This window comes from Apis laboriosa, unplaced genomic scaffold (genome assembly GCF_014066325.1).
Source record: "Apis laboriosa isolate Shangri-la unplaced genomic scaffold, ASM1406632v1 scaffold105_cov147, whole genome shotgun sequence".
NCBI classification, from domain to species: Eukaryota; Metazoa; Arthropoda; class Insecta; order Hymenoptera; family Apidae; genus Apis; species Apis laboriosa.
Window position 1 is genome coordinate 361,072 of NW_025220714.1, and position 21,168 is coordinate 382,239.

Sequence of the window (21,168 nt, forward strand, 5' to 3'; positions counted from 1 at the left end):
GATTGTCAGATCGTTCGTTCTTGTTCAGTATGTATTATGTATATATGTCAGTAAATTCTTGTTTCTTTTTTTTTTTAGGTTATATTTTATAATAACAATAACCTCGACACTATTTGACGTTTTTCGCATAAAAATGAAATGTTGAAAGTGATTCATGTCCTCGTATCCTCTTCCATTGTTGAAGATTTATTTACTTTTGCATTAAATTATATCGGTGATTTACGTGATATATAAAAAAAAAAAATATATATATATATATATATCACGTAACTATATATATACATATATATAGTTAAAAAATATACTAGAATACGTGGTGTCTCTTAGAAATTGATTTTGCTGAAATCAATATGTCGTTACAAATGTGTCGTGATCAACGAAAGTTGGGACAAATGGTCGATCAAATGAAAATACTTGCCAATAATTTGGACGAGTTACGAGCCGAAATTTCTGCATTGAAGGCGAGCTATTTAACGAAGAAAGACGATCCTTTGCGTAATAATGATTTGAAACAAAATTTAAACAAAAGTAGTAAGACTAATGTTTTAAGTAAATTAAAAAAATATATGAAGAAAGTAAAGAGTATGTATTCATTGAGAAAGGAGCAGAAACGAAGAAATCAAGAGGTATATCGAAATATTTTGATTTTGATTTAATTAATTTACGCTACTCAAAGTAATTAGGAAATCGCATCGAAATTTGTTTTTTTTTTTTTTTTTTTTTTCTATTATCTTGTGAATCTAACGTTTTAATTAAAAAAACAAAGAAAAATCAATTTTTAAAATGAATACGTATTTGTACGTATTTCACTATTCTTTTATATCCTTTTATATTGGCAATATTTCTCAAATTAAACTCAAATTCTCCCCCTTACCTTCAAATTCTCCAAATTCTTCAATCATGTTCTGTATTCGGCAAACAAATTATTCATTAGAGGATAAGTTTCCAATTATTTTGAGCAGTTTCATTGTCGTTTCTTTATTTACAGCTAACAACAAAATTTTATCAAATGCGATTCTTTCCCTTAGCCTTTTTATCCTTGCTCGAATATCGATCCTCCGTTGTCCTCGTTTTTAAATTATATTTTCCCTAACCAAAGAAAAGATATATGGAAACTGCCGCCACGAATCAAATACTTGAAAAGCCGAGGTAATCAAACAAACGACAAGCAAGAAATGCAGTGCACTACGAAATCTCCGTCAACACCATTGAACATGGACCATAAATCGGAGGATAAAAATTATCACGAATTTTGCTCGTCCCCAAAGCGAACCGAAACTGACCAAGATGATAAAGTAGTATCTCCAAGCAACGATGCAACTCTTGTTCCACATTGTTCCGAGATAAGCTGCGAATTAGACGTAAAGGTGGAAAATTCGGTATGCTCCTCTCCTAGCTCGAACGTGAACATTTATTCGGACTCGTACACGTTCGCCGCCGCGTGTACCGCGAATGTGCCGCGAAATGGCGACTCCCCCCCCCAAGTGTCTTCGTCGGAAGGTGTGGACGACGAACCGGTCGGTAAGCAATCCGCAACGAAATCTACGCAAACGAAAATAAGCAATATGAGGCGAAACTCGAACGACTCTTATCTCAAACAGTCGAATCTTTGCTTCTCTAAAATAAAGAATGCCGTGATCACGAAAAAAATTATAAAAAATTCCAACGAGAGCACGTTCACGATATGCGGGGAGGTGAGCGATATGAAGCATTATCCATGCCCGAAGAAAAATTGTAATAAATATTCGTTCAAGAAAAAACAGAATAGCTTTACCCAATGGAACGATCAAAAAACGAGCGAACAAGATATTCCTCCGGTCAAAACTCAACTTAAAGAGATGAAGGATAGTTTGTCCAGTACGAACAACAAGACTATGTATTCATGCCAGAATATTTTGCCCATAAAAGATTCAGATTCGTCGCCTTCTTTGGTTTCATTGGATTTGGAAGTGAATATTTCGAACATTTCCACCAACATCGAAGATTGTTCGGAACGTCGGAAACCGAGGACCTATGTAATACGCCAAATAAGTCAAAAAAGTAACGAAAGTAATTGGCTTAATGATTTGGAAAGGATTACTTATGCGGGGCCATCTTCCGATTTGAGCCTTTCTTGCTGTAGTTTCTCGAATCACAATGTTCATTTTGATTAAAAAGGATATCTAATCACACGCTTTTTATATTCATTTCTATCTATACAGGGAAATTTAATAATTTCTTCTAATTTTATCATATCATATATATATATATATATATATTATTTTAATTTATTCGATAATGATACGAATGATAAAGTTCGATCGATTTTAATCCCAAGTAAAAAAGATCACATTTATTATTAAAAAAATGCAATAGAAAGAATGTGCAATACTGTTACAATTCTTTATACTTACAAATCATTACAATAATATTAAAACTTTTTTTTTTTTTTTTTTTTTTTCATTATTGCACATTGAATGAAAACGATCGTCATTACACGTATCAATGTATCAAAGATGAAATCGGATCACATATACTGTTCCCTCTCTTTTACATAATTTGAGAATTGTTTTTGGCAACAGCAGGTCATTGAATTCGCGGCGGGGTACAGTCGTGAAAAATAATTTTCCAAGCCGCCACGAACGTCTTAAATACCCCTTCGTTAGAATTGTTCTTCTTGAAATTGTGCACCGAATAACGATTATAAAGTCCCCAGATGCTGTTCATTAATTTACTGTTATATTTCAACGGCGTAAGTTCCCAACCTGTGAAAAAAAAAATGAATTATTTACGTATCCAAAATTCATAAAATTTTTACTTGTTAAATTCATAGTTTTATACATTAACTTATATTATTTCCAATTTTGAATTTGTCATCGAGTTTGTTGAACGAAGTCATATTTTATATTCGTTTTAAATTATTTTTTTTTTCTACGAGGCAAACAAAGTTAAACTTATCGAATATTTTATATTATAGATATTAAATAAGCGGTAAAAATAACTGCTTTTTTTTTTCATAATTCAAAAATTTATTTAAATAATCTCTTGGAAAAATAAACAAACAAAGCAAAAATATTTAACTGGAATGGATACTAGAAATACACGATATTTCTTATATATATATATTATTATTTATTTTAATGCCAATATATGATATGATCTAAAAATATTCGCGAAGCGACATTCCAGTATATTCTAAAAACAGGATACGTCATCGATAAGTCTGATAAGTACCTTCCAATGGGGGTCTCATGTTGAACGTATTTTCTTTACACGATTTTTCTTTCTTCTCCATCCGTGATATCATAGCATTGCGTTCTCGATTGCAACGGACTTTGCACGCCGCAAACGCGCCTTGAGGAATAGATGCCATTCTCTTACAATCTGCAATAAAAAACGAAAAGGCAATATTTCAAGTTTAAATCGATTTCTGGAATAAAAAAAAATAATAAAATGTTATGATCGGTTCTGGAAATAATTTACATATATATATATATATATATATATATAACATTTAAAAGATTTAATATTAAAAACAAACCTTCGCAAGTTTCAAAGAGCAGTTTTGCCAATTTTCTTTTAACGTTTATCACCGTTGCTCTTTCCTCGCAAATCCTAATTTTGGGATTATGCTGATTTTTCCACCACGATTTTCGATTTTGTTTTAATATTACAAACTTCATACAGCCGCGACGAACACTCTTCAAATCAGTCATCGACCGATCGATAAAAATGAAAAAAAGATATTTTAAAAAATAAAAAACTAAAGTGCTTTCCTTTTTTTTTTTTTTTTTTTTTCTTACAGATTCTTATCGTCACGGACGAGCCAAAAAATTTATATAAAATTTATATAAAAAAAAAAAAATTAATAATAAAAGTAGCGAAAGGAAGAAAGCAGCTCGACTCTGTCACTTCGTTAGGAATCAACGTCGTAATAACATGGGAGTAATAATTTCGTTTCGATTTATGAACTTGTTTTGCAAACAAGTGGGGAGAGATAGATTGGACGAGAAACAAAATAGGAAAAGAAAATTTACGTCTTTGTAATGAGATATCGGCTGCCTTTCGAGATTTTTAATGATCTCGACCACCACGATTCTTTTATCTCTGAAGACCTCTCGGATTTAAAATGCGTAAGTACTCCAATCGCGCGATACGTGACCTATATATATATATATATGTATCATATATATGTGTATGAAATGAAGCAATAATTCTTGTACAATCTTGAATTTTATTATAATTTTGAATTTATTTTCATTTTATTTTTCGAACAATGCAAAGAAAAATATTACTTTCATCTAAAATAAGATGATGGATATTTTTATTTAATAAAAAGAAAAAAAAATTGTATAAAAATAGCATCATATTAGACATAATAAACATTTTATTCGATATAAATGGAAAATTATGAAACAATTTTCTATATTTAAGTAAAATTATTATGATAATTTAATATAAAAGTATAATAAAGATCGTCATTTATAGCACTTCGATAATATATATATATATTTTTTTTTTTGAAAATTTATATTACTTATTCCATACCGATACGTATATTAATATTTCTCATAATCATGCCTCCAAACAGGTTTTCTTTTTTCAATAAAACTTTTGATTCCCTCTTGAGCATCTTTCATTTTTAAATTATTAATCATTTTTTTGGTTCCTAAAAAATATGCAGTCGATATATCAAGTTCCAATTGTTCGTACAAAAACGTTTTTCCACCATGTATAATCGATCGACTCTTCATATTTATAGCTGTAGTAATTTTTTCAATTTCTTCTTCTAAAAAATGAAATAAAATAAAATTTTATATGTGTCTGTAATATTATCTTATTTAATTATTCAAATGAATTTACCAATTTTATCATGAGGCACAACTTTGCTTACAAGACCTGTTTCATACGCTTCTTTACCATTAATGCTGAAACCTGTGATGAGCATGTACGTTGCTACTTTTTTGGACACGTTCCGAATCAAGGGAATACCTGGTGTAGAACAAAATATTCCAAAATTGGCTCTAAAAATTAATAATAAATAAATATTATTTAAATTATATTAAATGAATCAATGGTATATTGTAATGTAATTATTGTAATTATTGTAATGTAATTATATATTTATATTAAAGAAAAAAAGATAAATATACCCTGGTGTAGAAAATGAACTTCTTTCGGTACAAATAGCAATGTCACATGACGTAACTAATTGACAACCAGCTGCAGTTGCTACACCATCTACAGCAGCAATTATTGGAACAGGACTTTTAGTAATTGCTTGCATCAATTGTGAGCACGTTTCAAAGATTTCCTTGTGAAGCTTCCCATTGTTATTAGTCTAAACGACGCAAGGTAATCATTTATCTGTGTGACGAACGTAAATTTTTATATTAAAAGACCCGCATTACTTTTATTTTTTAGTCCATCTACAAACCAGTTCTTTTATATTATGTCCAGCAGAAAATATTTTTTCCAATCCAGATTTAATAACTATCGTCCGAAGATTATTATTATTTTCGTCGTGTATGATGTTCTTCCATAAAGATTTTAACATTTTTAAAGATAAAGAATTACGAGAAGGAAGATGATTCAATATTAATGTCCGCACCTAATTATAGAAATGATTTAGTAGTGTATATATATATATATATATATAATTTTGTAAAAAAAATATTTTATTATTACTCTCCTAATTGTAAATTTAATAGTGAATAAGAAATAGGAAATTTATTGGTACTAGCTTTGTATATGTAATATATCTTCTTACTCCATTTTCTTCTTTGACATCTAGATATTTTTCTTCTGACAATGACATTCTACTTGTAGAAAATGTTCTTGGAACATATCTTCCCACCTAAAAATATCGATATATCATTCACATAGAATTGAGGAAATTATTAATTTGAAATTATTATTTCGTATTTCCCGCCATGCCATTTGTGAACTTTGTGGATCTTGATATCAATATTACTTATATTATTATTTATATATATTTATATATTTTTGTATATGCATATGTGTAAATCGAAATATAGAATTTATTAAATTAAATTTTTTATTAATAAAATAATATATTTAAAAATATTATTTATTATAATAACAAATTATATAACCTCCATTTATACATACGTATAATTTAGTATAAAAATTTACCTGAGAATAAATAAAAATATTTCTCTCCATTAATCGTAACATTTTATAATAATTTTTTTATATTAATTTTTTTAAAGTAATAATATTAATTTTTCGTTACTTTTAAATCTTTCACAGCACAATTAATATCAATGATTGATATCAGTAATAGTAAAATACAGACACTTATGTATCAGATTGCCATAAATAAACGAATATAGATAATGAGAAAAAATAATAGGAGAAGGATAAAGATAGAATAAAAATCCAGGAATTAACGCCATCTTCAGAATACCACAAATAAAACACATATAACACAGAAAATAATAGAAGAAAGATAGAAATAAGATAAGAATTGACCATTATCGCCATCTTTTTAATATTAAAAAAATCTTATTAATTATCTTTTCAAAAATATTTAAGAGATGGCACTGATCTTTAATTCTTATTCTATTTTAATCTATTTCTGAAAAAGTATCTTTGACATTCAAGAGATGGCAGTAAGAGTTAATTATTATATTATCTTTCTCTTTGTTCTATTATTCGCTTTCCTTATTTATATTTGTATTTCATTATTTATATTTACTCAAGAGATGGCGTAGATTTCATAATTTTTAGTTTATTATCATCTTTTTTCCACTATTTATTTTCATTATACAAATTCATATGCTCTGAAGATAGTGCCGATTTCTGACTTAACTTTATAATATCGTTGTCCAACTTACTCATTATAAATCTTAACAGAATCTATATATATAAATTTTTGTATTTCTATTTTTTTTTTCTAATTTTTATATTAAATTTTATTTTAATGAAAAAATCTGAATTTTAAATTTTAGTTTTTTAATTATTTCAAATTAAAATTTAGATTTAAAAAAAAAAGTTTTAAATATTTAAATTATTTTTATCTAAATATTTTCTATTTCGTTTTTTCAAATCATTATCTCAGAAAAATTATCTTCAATGTCTCTACTATGCATATAATCAGAATTAAAATTATAAAAATTCCAAAAGTAGAATACAATATTTGAATTCTATCAATATTAAATATTGCCGTAAATAACATATATATAAATTCAACATTTGAATAATTATTTGAAAATTAATTCAATGAAATAATAAATAACATATGAAAAAGTTTTAAAAAATAAATTAAAAGAATTTTATTTTAATTATTTTACAAATTCTATAATAAGTAAATTTATATAATAAAAAATTTATATAATAAATAGATCGATAATCATATGAAGCAGGGGGCAATGTCACATAATTTGATCAAACCTCCGAACTCTCCAACAGTAGGATAACCTGTCATCGGTTACCATAGTGATCATTGTTTCCCCTAACAACTAACATGGCGGAGGTTGAGGGTAAGTTTGCATATGTCAAACAGTCTTTGTTAGTATTTATAAAACTACGGTAGTTCGTCTAACACAAATAACGCGTCGAGAGATCCTAGTGATTACCGCGTGAATTTTTCTCGTGCTATACTTCCGTCCAGTTCCAGTTTCACGGCCGGGACCGTTTTCTAATAATATATACGAGAACCACGCGGACGTGAAGGTGTTCAGACACATAAACGGAAAAGAGAAGAACTAGCGATGGATCCGAATTAATATTTCTGATCTCCGATCGCATAGATCGGTTTTTTCACATGAAAAATTAAATAAGTGACAAGAGGTAAGATGATATTTTTAATTGTGCGCAAACTCGAATCGATATCTGGTGAATCGATAATCGATATGTGGTCTCGCTACAAGTACGATCGAACGTAATATATAATGGAGTATTTATGAGATGAAAAATAAATATAAAATATTTTATTTACCCATACATTTTTCGATTTATTTTGTTCAAATTGTATAAAATTGTTTAATGGATTGAATTTTATTTGATGATTTATTTATTTATTTATTTAAACTTCAAAATAATTTTATTGACTGTTCCGTTGAAAATTAATTTTACCGCTTTTATGTACTGAGTATACTCGGTTGATAATGTAAAATACTTTACGATCATATTTATTATTATGAAAGTAATTTTTGTTTGTTATATAACTACTAATATAGCTAATAATTATAATCGTTTTTATTTACAATCAGATATAAAATTACTGATGATTTATATGATATATTATTATTTAATTATTATTACATTGAATTTAACGTATTCTTTACAGTATTGATCAAATATCTGTGACGAAACGCACACACAACATCGACACATTAAATCATTATGCTTATTCATGATCTACATCGTGGTTTATCGGTAATTATAATCTTTATCGGAAACAGAACTCGTAAAATAATATTAAAAACACGAGGTTGAATCGCTTGTCGATATTTTTTTACCTTCTACTAGGTAACAATTTTTCTTCTCGTTTAAAGACTATCGAACTATCTTTATTAACTATATATTGAATAGTATATTACTATTCAATTGATTCAAAATCTTTCAAATCACAGAAAATTTTTTTTTTTTAATAAAATTTAAACATCTCTATAGTCAATTCTTATTTAGATTTTTTATTATTTTTATTTCTCTTACTAAACAAATCTTAAACAAAGATAAAATATATTTGCTTTACTTATTGTAACCTTCTTACGTAACTATGAAGAGAGAAAAGAATCGCAAAATATTCGAGTGTCATATAAAGTGTTGGGAAAAGGTTGGGAAACACTGGTCAAGAAATTAGATTCAAGTACTTAGTTCCCTTCATCGCGCGAGAGTTTCAATCCCATCGCTATTAAAAGGAAGAAGCGAGCGCTCCTGATGCTCTCGTAGTGACACCTAAAATAAACCTCATTTAACAAGAGAAGAAAACGAGATCGTGCGTAGACGTTGCGTACAAGAACAGCCTCGTGGCGATGGAGAGGCTCAGTCGATGTGTCTCCATGCTCTTCGATGTTGTGCTGCGTTTCGAGAAGAGGTATCGCAGGGGCGGATCTAGGATCCCCCTACGATCACTGCTCATCAAAAGAGCGACCTGTCGGCTTGGAAAAAGTAGTAGAATCCGGACAATTTCGTGAACCAGGTGAGATTCGTGCGTGGAAAACTGGAAAAATATATACTTTCCGCTTTCTTGCGATCATTTTTTTCGTCTCGCTCATTTCTGATCCGTTTCTTCTCCTGGTTAACAATTAAATTATATTTAATTCTTTCACGTTTACTTAATATTTCCTTTCTTGTAGAGAAAGTTAGATATTTCTACCAACAAGATTTTTAAGAGCGTCTTTTAAGAGCATCTTGATAATTTGATACTATAAAAATTCCAATACTGATAATATCGTGAAAAATAATAGACGAATCGAATTCTGAAATTATTGTAGTATTTGCAATTTTTAAAGTTTGGTCAAATACAAGAAAGGTATTAATCGGAACGCTTTAATTAATATTTTTTTCACGCTCGATCGATTTCTTCATAACGTACACTTCTCCTTGACTCGTGTTTACGTACCAGAAAAATAATCCACTCCTGGAAATTATGCACTCTTATAAATAATGCAGAATTCATTAGAGATTCTCAAGAAATTATCATTATTTTCTTTGCTTTATTGTAACACATTTTCTCGAAGAATATTCCGTACGATAAATGTTCGAATAATGTTATCGTATTTCGTATCATAATTCTTGCGGAAATATTAAATCCAAAACCTCGCTCTTTTTTCTTCGATCTTTCGAATTCTTTCGATCGAATTCGTCCCTGAATGAAATTGTCCTTCGAAATCTTTCAAACGGCGAATTATTCAAACTTTTCCTCGAGTCGAGAAAACTAAAAGCCTTATAAATTCACAGTTACGTTACACCCCCTCAAACTCACCTTGGAAATTCGCACTATCGCGAGGCGAGGTATATATAAGAAAAAAGCGCGTTGGACGCCGCATAAGGAGTGCAAAAGGCATCCGTCGTTGGCGATAAATAACGGCGGCATCGGCATACGACGGATTACGAATCCGGGCGTGAAGGTGACATTTCGAGAAAAAAGAAGGCAAGAGTGTAACGCGTGAGCAACGTTCAGTGGTCGTGGTGGCAAGTGGTCGGGAAAGCGAGGACGGAAGGGAACGGTCGTGAGAGTAGGAACAACAATATCGGGCGCACGATGTTCAAAACACGAGCGTGTATAGCTCGCTGTTAATGTGTACACTCGTTGCGCCAAAGAAGGAAGCTTGCTCGGGCCGTGGGCGGGCAATTCTCGCGGGGGCGACACCTCGTCCTCATCCACCACCTCCTCCTCCTCATCTTCATCGCGGTGGACGCGTCGCCGTGTTAAGTGGAATTGTGCAGGTGGCCGCAAAACAAACCGATCGATCGCTTATCGATTACGAAAATATATTCACTCGCGCTCGATCCCGATCTCCATGCGCCTTCATTCCTTATCCCGCGTGACACGGCGATAGGCACGAGAGAAATTAGCTACCGTTGGCGCGATAAGAGGTTCTCGGTTTAAAATCAAAATAACGACGCGTTGTCGGTTGCGTCTCGTTGCTCGAGAGAAGAATAAAAATATATATTTCGAAGAGTTTGGTGAATCGATTTTTGATTTTTCTCGCGATATCAGCGATCGGAAAGTTAATAATCGTGTATAAAGGATAATCTCTCGACGCGTTGAAACGCGCTTGATCGAATTTTCTCTTCGTTCCCCGCAGTCTGAGTCAGAAATATTATGGATGGAAGGAGGGATTGTTCTCTCGCCACGCAACGGAATACGCATCGATGATATCGGTTCACCGATGTCGAGTGCCGCGTTTCGTTCGTTCTGACTCACTCTGCTCCGTATACGGGCGCATTTCGTGTGGATGTCGAACAGGGGGATCGCAGCAGCCGACTAATTCTTGGTAAATGGACACAGATGTGCCGCCCATCCTTCTCCCGTGCGCGATATGCGCACGGACATTTATGCCTCAGTCGTTGGAGAAGCACGCGAGGATCTGCGAGCGGTCGGCGAACAAGAAGAGGAAACCATTCGACTCGGCCAAACAGAGGATCCAGGGCACCGAGCTGGCCGAATTCTTGCCCAGGCAAGAGAAGAAGCGACGATCGCCGGAAGAGAGATCCTCCAAGTCTTGGAAGCAGACGCACGATGATTTTCTACGGGCCATCCGCGCGGCTCGCAACGAAATCGTAAGTGTTTTTAAATTAATCCCTGAACGAGTTCGCTTGTTAGAACAAATTCTCTGTGAAAAAATTTATTATCGAAGAACGGTAAGAAACGGTAGATCATAACTAATAATCGTGGATGGAATATGTAAATTGGGGATGTAAATTGGGAAACGAGAGATTGCGCGATATTGGATCGAAATGAAAGAAGGTGAATAGAGAGGCAGCACGAGGTGAGAATTACAGGCAGAGCGCAGTTTAACCCAGATGCATCGCGAATGATGCAAGTGCATTCGTGCGTGCGATGACTTCTCTTTGCAACACCATTTTCTTAACAACTTGCTTCTTTCACTCGTTCAAACTCTCTTTATTATATTATACGTATCATACATCATCATTTAATGTATTTGATAAAATCTCTCTCTCTCTCTCTGAGATAAGAACTTATATATAAACAACTCTCGACCGATTTCAATTTCTTCAACATCAAGTTTTTAATTTTTTTTTCTCTTGTATCTTTTAGGTGGACTTATATGAACTTTGATCGATTCATAATTTTAATTTCTTCAATATCTCGTTCTTTTAATTTTTTTCCTTTTGTAGGTGGACTTATATGAATAACTTCGACCGATTCACGATTTCAGTTCCTTTAATATCCTGTTTTTTAATTTTTTTCCTTTTGTATCTTTCAGGTGAACTTATATGAACTTTGACAGATTTATAATTTTAATTTCTTTAACATCAACGTTTTTTAATTTTTTCCTCTTGTATCTTTAGAGAGACTTACATGAACTTCCACCGATTCACGATTTGAATATCTTCAACATTTTTTAATTTTTTTTCTCTTGTAAGTGGACTCGATCATGCAGAAGCAAGTGCGTGCAATGCAACACTTTGCTTGTACTATTCTTTCTCTATTATTTTTTTACTACAACTTTCTTCTATCATTCGTTCGAATTCTCCTCTCATTTATCCGATATAATATATAAAACATATTACAGTATCATCTACTGTATCTGATAAAATCTTTTTATCCCTCTTTCTCTCTTTTTCTCTCTGATAACTTATAATATATAAACAACTCTTGACCGATTTCAATTTCTTCAACATAAAATTTTTAATTTTTTTTTTCTCTTGTATCTTTTAGAACTTATATGAACAACTTTAACTAATTCACAATTTTAATTCTTTCAACATCAATATTTTCTTTTCCTTTTGTATCTTTTAAGTGAACTTATATGAACTTTGACAGATTTATAATTTTAATTTCTTTAACATCAACGTTTTTTAATTTTTTCCTCTTGTATTTTTAGATAGACTTACATGAACTTCCACCGATTCACGATTTGAATTTCTTCAACATCAACATTTTTTTAATTTTTTTCCCTCTTGCACGTTTCAGGTGGACTCGACCATGCAAAAGCAATGCAGCACAACGATCACATCGAGCGCGCCAACGCGGGCCAACGAGCAGGGTATGTGTCCCACGTGCAATCGTCACTTCGGCGTCAAGGCGTACGACAGGCACGTGGCTTGGTGCAAGGAGAGGATCGCCCGGGTGCCGGTCAGCCCAGCGACGAACATCGCCAAGGAACGGCTCGAAGCGCGGATGAAGTATCGGGCCCCGGCCGTGAAGAGTCGTCGGCAAGCGACCCGCGAGAAATATTCGCCGGGCTCGGCGATCACTCTCAGCGCTGGGAACAAGATGTCCCCGGGCTTGGTCCCGAACAAAGCCAAGGAGAGCGCCTCTGCACCCTCATGCAACAACAAGAGCAACGACAGCCCCGTTAAACAGAAAACCACTCTCGTGTAAGTTGCGTGCAACAGAATAGGGGAAAAAACCAAAATAACCAAAAAATAATAACAACGGAGGACGCACCGTAATTTCTAGAAGAAATTATTACTCGTCTCGAGACACCGAAATTTAGAATTAATGAATTAAAAAGAAAAATCGAAACCTTTTTTCATTCTGTAACACTCGTATTCCAATTTTTCTTTCTTTCTCCTTTCACAGTAGACGTTCCAATCCGATGAAGGAGTCCACCTCGACAATCCCCCCGATGAAGTCTCGATTGCCGGATCGTACGAATAGGTAAGCCGATCATCGACCGCCTTACCCATCCTACAACCGATACCGATACAAAGGAAAATAGTAATAGCTTAGCGGCGGTTAGTTTGAAACGCGTTTAGTAGCGTGCATGAGGAGAAGGAACAGGGACAAGGTTGTTTTTTTCGTTTATAGAGAGAGATATTTACGCCTAAAAAAAAAAAAAAAAAATAGAAAGAAATGCCTGATGACCTTCTCCTGATGTCAAGGCGCACATCCTTGATCCCGTTTCCTGATCCTCAGGCAACTCGAAGACGATGCCGGACCGTCCACTTTTCGTCCTGCTCCCTCCGTTAAAAGAATCTCCCACCTCCCAGTCCCACCTTTAAAAGCACATAAGAGAGAAAGTTTCGACGAGTGGAATAGCAACAATAACAATAACACCACCACCGTCCCCCTCCAATCGCCAAGATCGTGTAACAAGAGACGAGAAGTAACAAAAAAGTCGCACGTTAAAGCGAGGCAGGACGGTGAGCAGATGACGACCAGCGGTCAAAAAACAATGAAGCAGGAGGAGAGGCATCAACAACAAGCGTTACACTCGGCGAGGTCGTTGAAAATGAACATCGTCTCGGCGAGAAGTCAAGGAAATCCCAAAGTGAACGATGTCTCGATCAACGACGACATCGTGGGCATCACTGTGAAACCTTGCAACATATACGGGAACAATAATCAATTGACCACTTGGAAACAGATCGCTGAAACGGATCAGACCAAGATTCTGATGAGCAGGCGGTGCGCCGAGGATCTTCTCCTCCCCCCCACGGGAGACGAGAAACGAGCGACGAGAGCGGAGAACGTTGGAGAATTCTCGTTGAACAACGGCGAGGACGAGGACGCGTCGAAGGAGAGGGAGGACGGGGCGAGGAAATTGAGCTCGAGAAGCGAGAGCATGAATTGGTCGTCGACCACGACAACGTTGAATCAAACATACTCGTTCAGGGAGACAGGGTCCAGGGTATGCGACGAGCGGCCGACGGCGAGAAGCAGAAGGTGGAGGCCGGTCAGGCACAGCCCCCGCGTTGAATTCTGCTTGAAAGAGCCGGTCAAAGTGAATCAGATCTACGTCTCCTCCCTGTTCTCGGGAGAAACGGGGAATAAGTGTTACGGGGACCCGTGCGGAAATTCTTCGACCGAGGAAAGAAGGGGAGGAGAGGAGCGACTCGGTGCGTCGAAACAGGAGAGCAATCGTTACTTCGAAAAATCCTCGAATTTCAACTCCTCGGCGAGGAGTAATAATAAAATATTCGCGAAGAAAGGATCGAGATCGACCGGTGGTTACACGGACGTGGACAACGAGGAGGAGGAAGAGGAGGACGAGGAGGAGGAGGAGGAGTATTCGGGCAACGACAATTTCGATATTTTAAACTCGCCATCGAGAAGTTTGCGGGGAAAGAAGGTGGATATGGACGGATCGAGCGCAGGCGCGGCGGCGAAAAGAAGGGGGAATCCGTTGGACTACGAAGTGGGCGGGGCGATCGAGACGAACAACGAGGCGAAGGAAAATTCTTCCCTGTTCGAAGAAAATTTGATCGCCTCTATCTCGTACGAATTCACCGATCTGAACGAGTACGATGATTTCACTGAAAAGGAACGGGATAAGAATCGTACGGAGGAAGGGAACGAGGAGGAGGAGGAGGAGGAGGACGCGAGTCGATTGTACGACGACGATCGAACGTCGTACGAGGATCGATCGTGCAAGGAGATGGATAACTCCTTGATGGAGGGAATCGGGAGGAGAAAGAATTCCGTGGAGAGCGAGAAAACGAACGAGGGATTGTTCAAGAGCGAGACGAATTGGATCGAGATGGAAACCGAGCCCTCCTTCCTCACCGAGATCATACTTCAACCGTCCAGGTCCAGCACCCCGTTCGTAAGTTTCGAGGCTCGTTCCTCGAAGGAGAGATACGACGAAGGAGAGTACGAAGAGAATACGAAGGAAAACTCGATGGAGTGGAAGGTGGAGATAGACACGGAGACAGGTTCGGAGGTGTTGTACCGCGTGGAGAACAGCGGGGATTCGAACCGTTCGAGCTCGAGGGATTCGAGGAGGGACGAGTTGAGGGGGAAAGGCTCGAGGGAGGGGGGCTCGTCCCGCGGTGGAGTGGAAAGAGATTTCGCGAGATTCCCCCCGGTGCGGCAAAAGGAGAGGAAGACACCTTTCTCGGGGGGCGTCAAGTCCCCCTCGTTAAGAAGGAAGGAGGAGAAAACCGTTCGATCACCGATCGCGTATCCGCCCGAAAAGGACGAGCGAGTAATATTCCCGAAGGTACAGAGAAAGGAGATCGGGAATCAGATAAACATTTGCGATTGCTCGAAGGAAATATCCCCGAATAATTGGTCCAAATGCGAGAAAAGTGTGGGCGAGTGTTCGATCGCCGAGAACGGAGAATTAGGACAAGATGCGATATTGGAGAATTCCGAGGCGCGAGATCGAAGAACGAACTTGGAAAACTCGGAGAATAATTTTAATTCGGACGTGATCGAGTCGTCGACGAGTCAATTGAACACGAATCTGGAAACGGACGATACCGCGATGAAAGACGTGGACAGTTTGAGGAATAACGGGGAGGAGGAGGAAGAGGAGAACGAGAACGAGGAGGTTCAAGAAATCTATTCGGCCAAGGATTTCGATTGCGACAGCGATAACAGCGTGGAGAATCGGGTGCAGGAGACGATGAACGAGGCGAAATGTTCGAAGAAGAAAACGGAAGAGAAAACGGCGACGAGGCAAACGCTTCCGAGTTTGCGATCGATCATTTTGTCCGAGTCGTGCGTGAAACTGAGCCAACGCGTTCAAATGGAGGATTCGTCGGTGTCGAATCGATCGACAGCCCTGAAATCCCGCCGGTCGAAAAGGGTAGAGATAGAGAATAGAATTCGGGAGAACGTGAGTATCTTGAATGAGAGCAGCGACAGTTTAGCGTCGGGTGGAACGGCATGGATAGACATCACGGATGTGAAGCAGGTCGAGACCGTGGAAGTGGAGACCATCGAGGAGATAGGAACGAGGAATAGAAGTATCAAATTTCGAATATTGCCGGAGATAAAGGGGACAGGTGTGCTCGCGAAGAGGAGCTACGACGATAAAGAGAGAAGCGATCCTCAAACGTATTGGGAGAAAGCGTCGAAAGCAACGAGGAATCGTTTGATCAATCTCGATCCGCCGTATCAGGGGGCGAGCAGGTTTCTTAAGAGAAATCCAAAAGTTCATATCCTTCCCCCCGTTCCAAGTAGCTCTTCCTTGGTTAATCGCAGGTAGGAATAGGAATACGTTTATTTACGTAGGAACGATCGTTATTAATTTTTACGACGCCTTTTTATTATCCATTATTCTCTTATTATTTGACTTAACGGGCAACCGTTCGATCGCCCGACCGACCGTTTCCTTTTATTCCTTTCGTTTGTTAATTCGAGTTTTTAAGAGGAGAAGAGACAGAAACGATGAATTGAAAATCGTTATTGCAATTTTCGAAAGTTAGTAAAAATTTTTTTACTATCCCTTTCCTTTTCACATTGTACACACAATACGTATACGTATATTTAATGCGAAATGAAAATATTAATTTTCGCAATAACGGACAAGTTATTACTTCTAACGATAGCTAACGATATTGTAGGAATATAAAACTGCCATTACATCCCGTATGGAGCAATTATGTGCGCAGAAGACCGGATTTTAATCTCTTACTTAGCAGTAGAACGTAAGTCCCAATCGTGGATGAACGAATCATATTTCCAACACGGATTTTTCGTTTCTTGAAATTATTATCCAAAAAAAAAAAAAATTGAGAAAAATTCTTCCGCTATTCTAATAAAAATTGAATTCGTTTCGATATTTTGGAAAATTCATTTAGTTCTTTTTTTTGTTTTTTCTCTTTTTCTTGAAACGAAAGTTTCAAGCCCTTTGAATTAAAACATCACGAGGCATGAATCGCAGCCGCAAATCTTAATCTTGGCACGTTCTTTGATGTATCGCATGTACAACGCCACACGAGTTTACCCGTCACAATCGTACAAATATTTGCTGCGAAAACCGGGTAAAGAACATGCTTTGCATGTTTGGCCTGGGCTGAAAGGCTTGTCCTCCTCCCTGTTTTACCTTACATATCATTGTCTTTTCACAATATCGCATTATCGATCTTCTTGTTCATCGAATGCTTCTTAGGAATAGGAAATCAGAAGAATCGAACGATATAATGTAAGCATGAAGCGAGAAAGAGAGAGAGAGAGATAGCAAATTTCTTCGACGAATTTTCGTTTTATCGTCTTCCGTTTCCTCTTCCACGCGATCATTTTTACCACGTTCTTTATTTCGAGCATATTCTCAAATATGTTTTTTAATGTATTCTTTGTTGTTTTTTCTTTTTTTGAAACGAGACTTTTACATCACACACACATATATATATATACACACACACATACAATGCACCGATATTCGAGCAAAAAAAAAGAAAAGACGTTTTTTTTCGAAATCTTTCGTATTTGGAATTATTAAAAGAAAAATTATTATAATTATTATAAAAAGAATTATTATAAAAAGAAAAAAATATCGATCCATCTATAATCAGCCGTGGAAAAGAGACAAAACATTTTCTGAAAAGAAACGTCTCGTTGAATAGAAGGAAGGATGAAATTTTGAATCTTTTAATCGTGATTTTCAGCGGAAAGGATTACGATCCTTTCCTATTGGCGGAGCAACAGATGAACGATCTGCTCTCAGACACCAGCGAGCAATCCGTGGCGGATAGCTGTCCATCGATCGAGCAAAATTCCCGCCAAAAATCATTCCCTCTCTCTCATTCCTCGGCATTCATCAAATATCCTTGCCAATCCTCGCCCAATCCTTCGAGAAACGTCGGCCTCGAGAAACGTTCCTCCTCGATGCTTCCCCCAACCGAACTCGATGACATCACCTCGGACTTCTCGAGCGATTCCACCGAGACGAATTCGTTGTCCCGGGAGCTTCTTTTCTCTCTCAAGGATGAGAAAGAACGGACGAAAGATTCGAGAGGAACGAATCCAGAGAAGAGATCCCCGGTCAGGGAATTGGGTAGACGGGTGATCATCGATAAATCGAAAGCGTTGGGGGGGGACGAGTTGGTCGAGGAGGGGAACAAAAGCGTGGTGGCCGAGGCTCGTAAAATCGTGGAGCCTAGAGCGTCGGTAAAGATGATCCGTCCTATCGTCGATCGTTCCCTGTCCGTTCGCGCCTCTTCCGCGCCCAAGGCTGGCCAAGAACGCGGGAAAAATTCCGTCCCCAAAATCCATTCCCAAAACGAGAATGTATTACCGTCACGTAAAAATAAGAATTCGAACGGGAGGAATAATAATTACCCTTTGAATCTTTCGAGCAGCAACCTGAGCCTTAGCTCGATAATATCCTCGGACGTGGACATGAAACGATCGAATTCAGTGTTCGACGAGTTGATGACCTCGTTCGAGGAAGATGAGAATGGTTCGTTCGTTCCATCCTTGAAATCCCTTCTGAAAACCGATTCCTTGTCCAGCCCGGTCCACGCGTCCAGACATCGCAACGGCCGTATCAGCGACGAGGAACTGTCTTCGCCCGAGAGCTACAAGAGGCAGGATCACAATAAAATGAGCGGAGATTCCGCTTACAGCAGGTAATTTGATCTTATTCGGATTTGCCTCCTCTTTATTTATTTTCTATCATTCGAATTCGAATTCGAAGCACAGTGTTATGCTCCCGCGTTGTGCACCTAAGAATCACCCTTCCATTTCTTCCTCCTCTTTAGTTTAAATCGCAAATATTCACACCACGGACGCAGCACCAACGACGTAGCCGGACGTTTCGACGAGGATACGTCGAGGAACAACCGTCGTGACGGGGACGGTGGTGGGGGGATCCACGTGGTCAAGTGCAAGATGTCCAAGTATTGCCATCAGTGCGGCTTCAAATTCCCCGAAACCGCCAAATTTTGTTGCGAATGCGGCATCAGGAGGCTCGTGCTCTGAAACTTCCGGCTGGTCGACAGCCATGAACGACTTCAAAGAAGAAGCGATCAACTTCGAGTAAATTGTCAAACAATCTTCGATCGTAGACATTTTCTTTTTTTCTTTTTTTTTTTTTCTTCTTTTTCTTCTTCTTAGACAAAAGGCAAAAAAACTTCAAAACTTTAAAATTGCAGATTAGATGATAGAACGATTCGAATGTAAACACAAGGTTCAAGAACAAATGCAAATGTCGAAGCACGGATGATGATAAAAAAAAAAAAAAATATCGGCACACGAAGGAATTGAAAAGAAGAGTTTATTTTTAAATATTCGTGGAACTATTTAGAGAAGAGAAGAATTTTATTCTTGCAGTTTAGAATTCAAAGCTATGTATTTATCTACGTATACTCTAGTCACATGTTTGGTCTATTGGTGAAATTTAAGAGAAGAAGTTTTAAAAAAAAAAGAAATGATGAAATTTATCTGGTATATCAGGGAACACGAGGAACCAGAAATCTGTCAAACAAGAGATAGCTGAGATTTCTATTACATATATATTTTTTGATTAGCAAGAGAGAGGATTAGATTTTAAAAATTTAATTGGTTCAAGATTTCACATTCTTCCAATATTCAGAATCAAACTTGTTCTATGTGAAGATTCGTATGAAACATTGGTACGAAAATCGAATAAGAACGAATGATAAAAGTTGCAGAACGTAATACAATGATATTGTTCATAATTATTCGAATTATTTTATGTAAATCGCGTAAAATCTATAATATTTTATATTTATTGGAATATATGATAAAATATGAAAAATTTGCACGAATATATGTGTACGTAAGATCTAAATTGTAAATTTGAATCAATAAGAAAAATCCTTGGCTGTAAGAATTATCAGATTTATTCACGTAATAATTTCTGGTACTAAATTCTGATTGATGGAATAATCGATTATTCGAATAATTGTGAACAATCGATTATTGTACAGCATTACGAACGGATATATTTTATTGAAATTTCATTAATTTATTAAGCGTATGCGTTATTGAAAGAGAACTTTACGTTTGCTTTTTGTTGAAAAACAAGTACTTAACGCGAAAGGACGGAAATGATAATTTTATAGTAGCGTTCTCGGTTACATTGTTCATTGTTGGTAATATTACTTACGCCTCTTTTTACTCATTCAATTTTACGTCTGTGAACAAAAGCGATATATTAAAATCCGTCTTCTTTTTCCTTATTCTATTTGTCCTCGAATAACAATTTTTTTATGCTTTTTATATACGCGAATGGGCACGAACGAAGAAGAAAAATGAAGATGAAAATCGAATCACGTATTTTATAAGTGTGTGTGTAACAAAACGATCGTAGCGTAAGTTTAAAGAAAGTATTTATTAGAAATAGATGAATTGCTAGTACAATTTTCGCGCTCGAATAACAATCGGTTAAATCTAAAATTGCTAAAGTTAACAAATTACGGGTGAGTAACCAAATGCACCGTTTTTTTTTTTTTTAATATAATAACAAAATAAATAACAACGTAAGATTTTTATTAAAAGAAGAATGAAAGCTGAATAATAGCCGCTACAAAATCTGCCGAAATAACGTTTAATATTCTATTGATGAAAGCGATTCGTTACTACTTATCCATTCTCTGGTGTCCAACGAATACCAAAGTGAAAAATCGAACCGATTAGCAAAGAGATATAAACCAAACTAATTGTATACTATCCTAATAACGTAACAAATTGTCTATGTTTTGAACTGTATTTTTGCAAGTGCAATAAAGTTATGCTTGTACAAAATACGAGTGCTACCCACTGTGCTACTTTTACAACTATCTCCTGGTACTCCTTGAAAACAGTCATGATTCACCGTTTTACTTCTT

General features: G+C 36.1%; 4 protein-coding genes across 5 annotated transcripts; 2 read left to right on the forward strand and 2 right to left on the reverse strand.

Moving 5' to 3' along the window:
* The first annotated feature begins 69 nt into the window (after positions 1–69).
* LOC122720941 lies at positions 70–2,153 on the forward strand. The gene is made up of 2 exons (XM_043948074.1): positions 70–626; positions 1,029–2,153. Exons 1-2 carry the CDS (start codon positions 351–353, stop codon positions 2,151–2,153), a joined length of 1,401 nt encoding a protein of 466 aa, XP_043804009.1. The 5' UTR covers positions 70–350.
* Positions 2,154–2,275: 122 nt separating this feature from the next.
* Positions 2,276–3,709, reverse strand: LOC122720250. The gene is made up of 3 exons (XM_043946827.1): positions 3,521–3,709; positions 3,214–3,363; positions 2,276–2,744 (listed from the first exon to the last, which is right to left on the reverse strand). The coding sequence occupies exons 1-3, from the start codon at positions 3,693–3,695 to the stop codon at positions 2,566–2,568; spliced, it is 504 nt and encodes a 167-aa protein (XP_043802762.1). The 5' UTR covers positions 3,696–3,709; the 3' UTR covers positions 2,276–2,565.
* On the reverse strand, positions 3,642–6,358 carry LOC122720239 (enoyl-CoA hydratase domain-containing protein 3, mitochondrial). 2 transcript variants are annotated; one of them, XM_043946815.1, is made up of 7 exons: positions 6,136–6,358; positions 5,750–5,836; positions 5,417–5,590; positions 5,133–5,320; positions 4,843–5,003; positions 4,528–4,768; positions 3,642–3,680 (listed from the first exon to the last, which is right to left on the reverse strand). In XM_043946815.1, the coding sequence occupies exons 1-6, from the start codon at positions 6,175–6,177 to the stop codon at positions 4,539–4,541; spliced, it is 882 nt and encodes a 293-aa protein (XP_043802750.1). In that variant the 5' UTR covers positions 6,178–6,358; the 3' UTR covers positions 3,642–3,680; positions 4,528–4,538. The 2 variants fall into 2 exon arrangements, with proteins under 2 accessions (XP_043802750.1, XP_043802740.1); XM_043946805.1 differs by having other exon boundaries at positions 3,642–4,141.
* A 2,452-nt stretch (positions 6,359–8,810) lies between these two features.
* Positions 8,811–21,085, forward strand: LOC122720890. Its single transcript, XM_043947965.1, has 10 exons — positions 8,811–9,148; positions 10,964–11,235; positions 12,614–13,020; positions 13,226–13,303; positions 13,562–15,351; positions 15,391–16,208; positions 16,284–16,576; positions 16,939–17,022; positions 17,983–18,945; positions 19,078–21,085. The coding sequence occupies exons 1-10, from the start codon at positions 9,019–9,021 to the stop codon at positions 19,295–19,297; spliced, it is 5,055 nt and encodes a 1,684-aa protein (XP_043803900.1). The 5' UTR covers positions 8,811–9,018; the 3' UTR covers positions 19,298–21,085.
* Positions 21,086–21,168: the final 83 nt, after the last annotated feature.

Coding starts and splice junctions, on each gene's coding strand:
- LOC122720941 (XM_043948074.1), top strand. CDS start 351: ATGTCGTTACAAATGTGTCGTGATCAACGAAAGTTGGGACAAATGGTC. Junction 627..1,028: donor AGAAACGAAGAAATCAAGAG/GTATATCGAAAT, acceptor TCTTTCCCTTAG/CCTTTTTATCCTTGCTCGAA.
- LOC122720239 (XM_043946815.1), bottom strand. CDS start 6,177: ATGTTACGATTAATGGAGAGAAATATTTTTATTTATTCTCAG. Junction 5,321..5,416: donor GACATAATATAAAAGAACTG/GTTTGTAGATGG, acceptor TGCGTCGTTTAG/ACTAATAACAATGGGAAGCT. Junction 4,769..4,842: donor TGTGCCTCATGATAAAATTG/GTAAATTCATTT, acceptor TTCATTTTTTAG/AAGAAGAAATTGAAAAAATT.
- LOC122720250 (XM_043946827.1), bottom strand. CDS start 3,695: ATGACTGATTTGAAGAGTGTTCGTCGCGGCTGTATGAAGTTTGTAATA. Junction 3,364..3,520: donor GCTCTTTGAAACTTGCGAAG/GTTTGTTTTTAA, acceptor TTTTTATTGCAG/ATTGTAAGAGAATGGCATCT. Junction 2,745..3,213: donor CATGAGACCCCCATTGGAAG/GTACTTATCAGA, acceptor TTTTTTTCACAG/GTTGGGAACTTACGCCGTTG.
- LOC122720890 (XM_043947965.1), top strand. CDS start 9,019: ATGTTGTGCTGCGTTTCGAGAAGAGGTATCGCAGGGGCGGATCTAGGA. Junction 13,021..13,225: donor AAACAGAAAACCACTCTCGT/GTAAGTTGCGTG, acceptor CTCCTTTCACAG/TAGACGTTCCAATCCGATGA. Junction 16,577..16,938: donor TCTTCCTTGGTTAATCGCAG/GTAGGAATAGGA, acceptor ACGATATTGTAG/GAATATAAAACTGCCATTAC.